At 38.2% G+C, this 11,339-nt stretch overlaps 1 protein-coding gene across 1 annotated transcript; it reads left to right on the forward strand.

The window, feature by feature from the left end:
- The first annotated feature begins 7,915 nt into the window (after positions 1-7,915).
- On the forward strand, positions 7,916-10,368 carry LOC124262133. Its single transcript, XM_046696592.1, has 2 exons — positions 7,916-7,976; positions 9,189-10,368. Exons 1-2 carry the CDS (start codon positions 7,938-7,940, stop codon positions 10,092-10,094), a joined length of 945 nt encoding a protein of 314 aa, XP_046552548.1. The 5' UTR covers positions 7,916-7,937; the 3' UTR covers positions 10,095-10,368.
- The last annotated feature ends 971 nt before the right edge of the window (positions 10,369-11,339 follow it).

An 11,339-nucleotide genomic window follows, 5' to 3' on the forward strand; every position in this document is an offset into this window, starting at 1 on the left:
TGTCGTCAAATAATGTCTGGTGACAGTTACCAACGTCCCAATAGTGTCCATATATTTTAGAAATCTATAACAATAGAGCACAACCTCACTACTTTTTTGTTAAATGACAAAGGATTAATCAACCATATTAAAAAGGTTTCCAGGGTTGAAGGACGAAGCTCATTAAAATCTATTGCCAGCTCCTTTAGAGGCTGATAAAAGGTTCGAAAATGTGGGTCATAAATGCAATGAAAGTTTTTATTGTTGTTCATACCCGTTAGGCCTCCCGCCTCTACATGTATTTGAGATATAACCGTTAGAACCACCACCACCCCCTCTATGTCTTCAAGTATGCTAGATATACCGTTAGAACACACCACACCACTTTTCTGCCCATTTATTCAATTGGGCTAAATCATAGTTTAGAGTTGCTTCTATGGATTTTACATATTTTCCCGCAACACCGATTGATGTGTCATCGGCCAACATTATTGTGATATTTTGTAAATTTCCAGGTAAATCATTGATATATACAAGGAACACAAATTAACCAAGGGCAGATCCTTGAGGAACCCCTGCAGTAACATTTAGTTTTCATAATGTTCCATTAACAGAGACACACTGTCGTCTATCAGGGCCCGGTTGTTCAAAACTCGGTTATCTTTTAACCAGCCGTTAACTTTTAACAGGCTATTAACGTGACGTTAAGTTAACACACCTAAGGACCGCCGCTAACTTTTTAACAGTGTGGTTAACTCGCAAATGGCGTTCATGGCTAACACTGCTTTCATGATGCCAGTTCAGCAAAGAAAGGATAGGGTGTATCGTGGACTGGACTTCGATATTGGAAATTATTGTGACGAAGAGTTACATTCGAAACTGTATCTATGCACATCATAGGAACTAAAATACATGTTGTACAAGTACATGATGCCTACGTTTAATCTTTTAACACTTTTGGAAAGGTTTTTCTATGCTTTACTACACTAAATGTGTGAATTTCTTCTGTAAATATTATTCAAACAAACACTTTCAAAGAATATAACACGTACACCCTATACCCACGTATGATATGATATTGAACAAGGCTACATGTAGATAATTAAATTAGTTTCATGAAAAATATCCGAACGATTACATTATGATACTGATATGGTGATTGTGTATACTATTATTCTACCGACCTTCACCTCAGAGAAATTGCCAAATACACTCCCATTTTAAGATAGAGAAGAAGCCAGAAATGCCGATTATTACCGTTGTCGTTCTGCGTGATTTGCGTCAGTCATGGCGTCACGCAGCACAGAAACTTGACAGTTTCGTGTAAACACATCACATTCCTGCATTGTATCTATTTTAATTTCCTATTTCTTGCTACTATGCTCTTTCCATGCAAATGGGTGTCTGAAAATTTGAGAAAAAATGCTACACAGTGAAAAGTCTGAAATTTTCTTTGTTTACATTTCAAACAGGTGTTGTCTTTCGAGCACAGCAGTTGTTTCCAACCCCAATATCTTTCGTTTCTCTTTATCTAGACACTTGGTATTGGTGCCAAAAGACCAGTTGTAATTAGATTCTAAAATGTATGAGGAATTCAGTAGGGCTGGGACGAGTAGGAAACAATGGAATCGAGTACCCGCATGTACGTACCCGAATCGGAATCGAGTACCCGGAAATGTAAGAAATACATTCGGGTCAACTTTCTGAATATTCAATCTCGATTTGACAGAGATTATTGTAGAAAACTTGAACAGTTGGTAATAAGACATTAAAACTGACCCCAAGCTTTTTGAATTTACGTCTGTTTAACCAATATAGAGAGTAACACCATTACTTACACTCCTCGTTATAACAACGAACGTTTTGTTCCTGCTGCTACTGTAACTTAACTTCACTCACTGCTCATGCACAGATAAATTACAGTCATTAAAACTATGCTCCATTAATTGGACAATACCAATGATGTACAAACCCGTGAATTTCCGGGTTAGAATATGGATCGTCAGTAACCCATGCTTGTCGTAAGAGGCGACTAAAAGGGATCAGGTGGTCAGACTCGCTGACTTGGTTGACATATGTCATCGGTTCCCAATTGCGCACATCGATGCTCATGTTGTTGATCACTGGATTGTCTGGTCCAGACTCGATTATTTTACAGACCGCCGCCATATAGCTTTGAATATTGCTGAGTGCGGCGTAAAACTAAACTCACTCACTCACTCACTCTTTGATGTAAATGTGTGTTACGTCAAAAATGAAAAGAAAAGCTATTGTCTGCCCTTTGTCATTACAGAGCTCTCTCCCTTTCCAGATACTCGATTCCTAGAAATAGGACTCGATTCCAGCTGTACCGACCCGGATTCGAGTACCCGAGTATCCGTCCCAATATAGAATGCAGTGATTCGTGAATATGAAATACAAGTGATGTAACTGGCGTTTCAATACCGGCCTTCGCGAGACGTGATTTTGTAAACACTGTCCAATAGGGCGCAAAGTGCACTTGGGCGTTCGTGTGAGTGTATTTATGACAACATCTGAACACGATTCCAGGCTTATCGGCAACGTTTCAGAATTATAAGTGATTTTATTAAAACTGATATCATTGTTAATTAATATGCTATTTTATATAAGTCTATACTCCAAGTAATTATCCGATTTTGTTTTAATATGTCCGTCTGGCATCAGCATACAGTAAAGGTGGTGATTATCTAGGACTGAGCATATATTATGATAAATGTCTATGTTGAGATGTAGTAGAATGACTAGCAGTAAAACCTGACTGGAATTTACTTAAAATGTTATGATCATGGAAATGGTCGTGCACATGCTTTACCATTATTCTTTCAAGGATTTTCCAAAGGATAGGTAATATTAAACTAATAGGTCTGTAATTAGTTGGGAGGGATGCATTTCCTTCTTTCAAAATAGGAGTAACATTACCCGTTTTCTACAATGTAGGAAATACAGCCACTCAGTGATATATTATACAACAAACAAAGAGGTTCAGCTATAGATGTACAAATTCGTTTTAACACTCTCATGTTAATGCCATCAGGTCCACTAGATTTGTTTGCTGGTAAGGTCTTATCAGATACCTCCTTTTCGGTTACAATGACATTTGTTATACATTATATATACAAAATATTCATTTAATGTTTGAGCTTTATCCAAATCTGTAAAACCTGAAGGTATCCCAGAATCATCAGTGACAAGAAGGGAATGGGTCCCGATGAAGTAGTAACAACCTGATTGAGTAGACTGAAGTGATAAATAGTTATCAAAAATAGATTAAAAGTTTCCCTTGGCTATTCTTTTCAGATTATTTACTTATTCCTTTGCTTTTTGTATTTAAATAGCTCAGAAGTATTCAGAGATCGAAATGTTTTTTTTTTTTTTCCTTAGACGTTCTCATTTCTTTTTAAGTATGTTACGAGGGGCGTTGAAAAGTAGTCAAACTAATTATGTTCTCGATGTCCAATATTTGAAAAACAGCTTCCATTTTATTTTGAAGGAATCATTAGCAAAGTCATATCAAAATTTCATGTGGGTAATGTGGTTAACGAGATATTAGTCATCACAACATTGGGGTATTATGTTTCTTGCAAATTTGCAGAAAATGGAAAACGATTTCCCTTTTTGTATCTAGTAATAGTAATAGTCCGCTTATATGGCGCTCACATCCAGGCACATTGCCTGCTCACAGCGCTACGTACATTACTATCCCTGATCATAGGACACTATCGTAGTTTCCGATACTTTTTCAACTCCTGGGGACTGTACAGCCATGCTGCCTGTTAGGCGCAATGAACTAAACACTCACATTGCCAGCACATACTCACGGGTACCCATTTTACAGCTGGGTGAACTGAGTTAGTGTAGATCTAAGTATCTTGTCCAAGGATACTACGCAAATGTGCCCCATCTCGGGACCCGAACCTAGGTGCCTCCTCGAAACAGGCCCTTCAGCGTGATAGGCAGACGCCTCAACAACTGCACTATTGCGCTATCTCTTGGATAATGGTATACCCTCAGATAGTATCATATAAAATATGTTCAGCATAATATTGGGGTGTGTGTGTGTGTGTGTGTGTGTGTGTGTGTGTGTGTCATTTTGCCTTTTTGTGCAGTTTAATATCTAAGTTTGATTCTAGCCGACCTCTACCAATCTCAAACATACAAAATGTTTCTTGCATATTTTGTTTCCTGTAAGTTTAATTTGTGATGCATTTCATTGCTAGTCAGCTAGGCTATTCCATTTGTCCGAACCACAACATACGGAGACAGATCATTTAGCAGACCGGGTGCTGTACTCTGGAATTTATTACCTGAAAATGTCAGAAAATCGGAAAATATCAACAGTTTCCGATCGTGTCTCAAAACCATCCAAACGAGCATTCGACTAAGCGCACATGAGCAGGACTCTGGATATGTAGCGCTATACAAATGTCTAATTTGATTTGATTTGATTTGATATACCCGTTAGAAACCCATCCCCACCCCACCCTACTTTATATTTATACATATCAAAACCTCAAAAGATATTTGCGAAAAGACATGATACAGAGGACAGTTTATATCGATTATATATCAGGACGAATATTATTTTCGTCATTTTGTCAATTCATTCTTGGGTTATCGCGCTAACAATCATTATATTGGCAAAACCCTCAGATTTTTGCAGAAACCTTGAAACTCATCTCAAGGTCAGTCCATTTCACTTGTGTCGGTGAATCTCGCCAATATACCTTGGTACCAAATTTGAACAAAATCCATCATTTCTTTCTTGAGTTATCGCCCTAACAAGTTTATTTGATGTATGAAATGCAACGAAAAACAAACACCCGCGTATTTACGAGTGATTAAAACTGTTATTACAATTTACGTAAATATTTATTACATTTTACCGCAACGAAAATTATTACAATTTACGTCAATTTTTATTACAATTTTGCGTATTACAATTTACGTCAATTTTATTACAATTTACGTTTTATTACAATTTACGTCAAGTTTATTACAATTTGCTGCAAGTATTACAATTTGCGTTTTTATTACAATTTACGTCGTAACAGGCACGCCTTTATGATAGCGCTCCAGGGTTACCTCCCTTGACCGGATATTTATGTGTTGACATCGTCATGGCGTATGTTAAACACGTTTCGAGAAAGATCTAAGTGGTTAAGGATACAGCCATGCTTTGCTGGAATGTTCGAGAATCTGTGTCAGTATATATAAAGGCTGGCTGTTGTGTGGTGTGACACGCAAGGACTGACACACGTACTAACACACTGAATTACACGGGACTTTCGATATCACTGGACTTGCGCATCGTTGTTTGCCTTCGTCCTTCGTCACATCGCCATCGTCTGACCCTGACACTTCGTGCCTGACTGCTTTCATTTGTAAACAAGCTCCGTTTATAATAACTGATCTCACTGTGGTTACCAAGACTCTGGTGAGTTAATATATGTGACCCATAACTTTCGATTTGTGACTCAATTGCATTGTATTAGAAATCTGTAATGTGATTCATTGTAGCTTGCTCATTGTTTGCTCAATATATTATTGAATATTTTAGACTTGTCTGTTTTATATTTTGCTGGTTCAAAGGGGATTCTTTTGTCACGGCAATTTATTAACCGTAACAGTATTTGGTCATCCAAATGTTTAAAGAATAGACCTGGTGTTAACATTCCAGTCTTGTAAATTATCGCGATATTAACTGGACAAGAGCTTTCTTAGGGCATAGGGAGAGATCATAAACACTTTTCCTGTTTTATATTGATAAAGTTCACAAGTTGATAACCAAAAAATCATTTCTCTTTTTGAGAAATTTGACCACCACTCCGAACAATAACTACATTGGTTTCATCAAGATATACTGGGAGTTTCCATTCGTTAGTGTAATTATCTAGAATGTTAAGCAAAAACAAAAAGGCATCCAACAGCAGTCCCACAAATCTTCTAAAAACAACAACGCCGACCTGTGCATGGCGGCATTAAAACCAGGAAGTGATGCGCTTTTCGAAATAGTACTTAAAAGATTAATCTACTTTCGACATGAATTATGCCAGCACAAATTATTTCCAAGCTGTAATCAATAAAAGTAATGTCCTGACATTTCACAACACCCACAGATTGTTTCTGACATTCTGCAAACGAATGACGAGAGAGGAGAGGATTTTATCATAAGCAAGGAAATGTGGACGACAGTAAGACGTCATAAGTACCGTCCGCTGTAAACGTATTAACCACTGAGCTAGTTAAGCCAACTTTTAGATATTGACACACGATACAGTAGAAAATCAGAACAGTTATCGCGGATTTAAAGTGCGTTTTGTTCAATAAATAGAATTTAGTAATGGCATTCGTCAAGCAGTAATGACCAAGTTGTGTTAGTTATCCTTCGACTGTATCTCATGGTAAAATCACATCATCTGCGAAGAGTAATCTGGAAACAGTTGAATACCATATTTCCAAAAGATGCGCTATCATCATATTTTTCACTGATTAAAAATAAAAATAGGATGGTTGTGGTGGGGGTGGAATTGGGTTTAACGTCGTGCCTGAGAATATTTCGCTCATATGATTGAGTGAGTGAGTTAAGATTTTAAGTCACATCGGCAATATTTCAGCCATATCGTGACTAAGACAAGGTACAGATTTATAATGATTAAAAATTAAATTTTAAACACCTGTCAACGAAGGACAGTAAAACAACTAGATTATCTGAAGGTAGATCACCATATTAGGGACCATGGGGACTTACATTACCTTTTCTACCTGCATGGACCCTAGTTGGATTTACACCATCCCTTCAGCTCCTGGAGATTGTAGGAAAATTTAGTAATAATTAAAAGAACATATATATTACGATTAAGAATAATAGTATGTTTAAACTAATCTTGAATGCTTTGGGACTTACGTATCCTCTCAGGAGGACAATATTTTACAATACTTCAACCCCCTTTGAGGGTACAGCCACTAACAATCTCAGTTACTAATCTAAACTACCAAATATAAAATATTTATCTATATACACACCATTTATCAAAATTTATGGAGTAATTCTATTTCTTTTAAAAATTCAATAACTAATTGATAATTTACTTTACTAAAAGATCCTTTACAGTCTTAACATTGAAATACTTATCCCTTGTGATAGAAAATTCAATACAGTCAAGCAGGACATGCTTGTTCGCTCATATGACGACGTGCATGCGTGTGTATGTGTATGTGCGGCTGCTTGTACTGGTTAGACTTAAGCTGGTTTTATAGTGCTAGCCCATTGAGATACCATGCCGCAGTGAAGCATGAATACCCCACCCAGACACATTATACTGACTCCGAGTCGACCAGTCCTTGCTGTACCCATGAATGCCTAGCGCCAGGCAGGGACCAACAAGTACCATATTTTAACGACTTTTGGTATGACGCGGTCGGACATCGAACCCGCGACCTTCCGCTCTCTGGACAGACGCTCTAACCACTACATCACGGAGGCGGTCGAAAGTAGAATGGAACTGAGGATGCAACATTGTCGCAAACCTATAGGACAATCAAAATAGTTTGTTGCACCGGTCTTTCAACGTTCACAGATTTCCGTCAGCATAGAATACTTTTGGCCCCTTTTCCTGTAGTGGGATAATGATAGCCGGAAAAGTGCCGCTGTTTAAAAGGTAATCAATACATTCTATGAGAAAAGGCATAGTTTCATTTCGCGAACATTTTCCCACATATAATCTAACTGATCTCAAGGGACTCCGAATTTCCGTGCCCGTGAAACAACATTGCATTCACGATCGATGGCAGACCATTTGCAAAGTCACAGAACGCACTGAAACGTTCTCCTTGTTAATTTGCCCTTACGTGTCGCCTATATCGTATGAACAATCTGACACTGTTTTGTAATGTTTCAGACCAATAGTATTTCACACCAACAAATTCTCCCATCCGGGATGCAAGTGACCTTCATCAAAGACAAGGACACTAATAAGGTGAGCTGGTTCACCTATATCCTGTAATGACTTAAGGTAATAATACACCGACTTCATGCTCACATTTCACATCTAGTTCGTTAACATTGTTAATATGTTAAGGCTTAAACAAATACTCAAGATTTATGTACCCCATGAGTTTAAGTCTGAAAGCCAGACCATGAGAGAGAAAAATTAACGTACAGTTCTGGCGACAGAATGGGATGTTATTTTTGACGATCAGAAAGCACCTTGCAGGGATCCTGATCAGTTGCAATATATTATTTTGGCTGTGGTACAATTTTAGCTATTTACTGGAAAGTTTATTTTAATAACCTTTGTTTGAATCGATTTGTATCAAATCAGCTCATGATATATCATTATGGACAATACTATTTTATGTCTTCGTCACACATATTATTGATAACGGCATGCAGACTTTGGGTTGACATTGTCTGTAGACAAACAATAACGAGTGAAGAAAAGTTGTTGTTCTTTGCATTTATATTTTGTAACATTACATAATTTCGTTCAAAATGAATAGTTCGATGCTTTACAAAATATGAAAAAATACCAAATGTATCAAAAATATTTTAGGACTATGAATACTCAATGCCATTCGTGAGAAAGTGTTATCCCAAATATAACATATGTTATATTCCAGGACCATTGCTATCATCACACATGAAAAACGTAAATGCATTCTTCTAAAGAAGTTGATCAAAGTGTACACATGATCAAACACATGCAGCACATGTTCATCTTGTTTGAACAATATACTTGCCAAATCAAACGAAATGATGATGCAATTAACTCAATCTGTTTCACCAAGAACAAAAACAAATAATATTTTGTGTGAAACTAATAGTGAATACACACATGGACTTACAGATACCTTTACAGGGTGAGGTCAGTCATGTGATCCCAAATATTGTCAAATTATCGCTCAGGAGCTGGAATGCGACGCACTGCAAAGTAATTGTACATTCCTATTTGACATGCTAGTCAATTGACATGTTTCAGGTCCATATAAACATGCTGTAATAAATGAAATCTTCAACCTCTTACAGCTTCACCTACCTGTACATTGTCTTTTATAAGCACAGATATAAGACTGAAGAAGGTCTTTATGTGAATTAAACTGAAAATATACTTCATGCGATTGATTCTAACCTTGATCGTCATGAGTGAAAAATGTGTCACCAAATTCTATAACAAGTTACCTTCTTTCAGATTCTGTCACAAAGTATTGAAGACCCATCCCTTCTGCAACCAGAAATCACCGTCATTACAGCATACTTTAACATTGGCTCCTTCGCCAAAGGAAGCAAGTCTAACATGTACACACCTAGCCGTTATATGAACTGGATGAAGGTGTTTGGCCGAATCAGGAACAACCTTGTGGCTTATACGGATTCCAGAGATGTCTTTGATTTACTCACGGGCCTCAGACGTAGGTTCCCTAGCAACATTACAAAGGTATTCCTTATAGATAGGGCCAATCTGTGGTCCTTCTCTTTGGCGCAGGAAATTCGAAATATTTACATTCAGCCTAACTATCCACGTCATCATCCAAACACAGTAAATGAGAACTACTCATGCGCGATGCATGCAAAGTTTGAGCTAGTTAACAAAGTCTTAATGGAAGAACTGTTTCCTACCAAATATTTTTGTTGGTTGGATATTGGACTCTTTCGTGGTCTTGTTGACGATACCTCGATGTTCAAGCTTCAAGTACCAAACGAATGGGACAAAAGGAAAGTCGCCTATAGCCGTGTGTCTAATTTTAATGATAAAGCAACAACAGAAAGCGTAATCAAAGGAAACCAGGTATGGGTAGGTGGTGCCATGTTTCTTGGAACGCCTGAAGTGTTGCACAATTATACTGAAGACTACATGAATACAGTCAAGATGTTGCTGAAACGACGTTTAATGAACACCGACCAGCAGGTCATATACTCAATGTATCTCCCACTGTCTGATTTCAAGCCTCGAGTACAAATCCAGTTATTTTCCCAAACGAAAAGCCGGTATGATCCATGGTTTTACCTTGGTTACTTGTGCAGGGAGACATGGCAGAACGGTCAAAATTTTGCACGCAAGAATAGTTCAAGCCTGACTTCCAGAACTGAAGAATAAATTGAAAAAGGAGTCCAACTCATGTCAAGTATACAACAACCTAAACGGCTCCATTTGGATTTTCACCATACATACTGAGTCAAACTAGAAACTTCACAATCATACATTAAATGATATATAAAAGAAAGGACACAAGAGTGTGGTATAGAAGTTATCATTTATTTGTTAAGGTAGATAGGATCAACGGAGAAAAAACACAGTGCCCAAAATAGGCTCCATGTGGTTACAGAAATTATCAATAAAAGGCGTAAACAAAGTGTCAAGTCACAAGAAACGTAATCTGATGTGTCGAATGTGCCACCTCTTGCGTTCACAACTGCCAAGCAACGCCTCCTCATTGACTGTCTGGTGCGTGTAAACACATTATTGTGTAAAGCAGAACCAAGATCCTGGAAATTCTGGAGTCGGTTCCTGAGAGTGAGCAGACTTCTACAAAGAGCATCCCCGATGTCCTCGATTGGATTGAGATCAGGTGCCCTTGACGGTCAGGTAAATCCTGGTCAGATTAGCTGTATGGGGTCTGTTGAAAGTGCAGACCTTGACCATGTGCTGCCATGAATGGAATAAATTCGGGGGGCAAGAACCTGGTCGCGGTAAACTGCAGCATTAAGGTTCCTACGGATAACCAGAAGTCGGGGACGGGCAATCCCACAGAAAGCACCCCAAACCATGTCACTTCCGCCCCCAAATATGTCAACTTCCTATACACAACTATGAGCATGATGTTCACGGCGTCGCCTCCAAACTCTCATCCTACCATCAGCGAATCTGAGGGTAAATCTTCATTCATCACTGAAGACAACTCGATTCCATTCTCTCCGAGTCCATCGGAGGTGTCGTCGTGCCCACAGCAAACGCTGACGTCGATGTAATGGCGTCAAAATGGTTCTGAGATTTGGTCGTCAAACACTAAAGTGAGCAGCTCGCAGCCGGTTTCGGATGGTTTGTGCCCACAATCCACCCCTAAACAACCCAAGGACAGTAAAAAAACACTAGTATATCACAGAAACAGAATTTAAAACTAGCATTTATCTGTAAAATTATGCTTCTATCAGAACAATACAATACACAAACGGGCTATAGATCAACTAGCTTATACTTGTACGATGTTTAAGCAATAGTCTGAAAAAGGATTATGCTCCCCAATGGTTTGCAATGCATCGTGTATAATGTTGTCAAGTCCAGATCTACAGTGTATTAGGATCACAAGAGGTGTATTACGCAGTAATTATGATTCGATATGTC

This window comes from Haliotis rubra, unplaced genomic scaffold (assembly GCF_003918875.1).
Source record: "Haliotis rubra isolate DU_JTF1 unplaced genomic scaffold, ASM391887v1 Scf823, whole genome shotgun sequence".
In the NCBI taxonomy this organism is placed as follows: domain Eukaryota; kingdom Metazoa; phylum Mollusca; class Gastropoda; order Lepetellida; family Haliotidae; genus Haliotis; species Haliotis rubra.

Bases quoted from the DNA above. Each gene is read 5' to 3' on its own strand.
- LOC124262133 (XM_046696592.1), top strand. From the start codon at position 7,938: ATGCAAGTGACCTTCATCAAAGACAAGGACACTAATAAG. The intron at 7,977-9,188 runs GTGAGCTGGTTC...ACCTTCTTTCAG, and splicing joins AAGACAAGGACACTAATAAG to ATTCTGTCACAAAGTATTGA.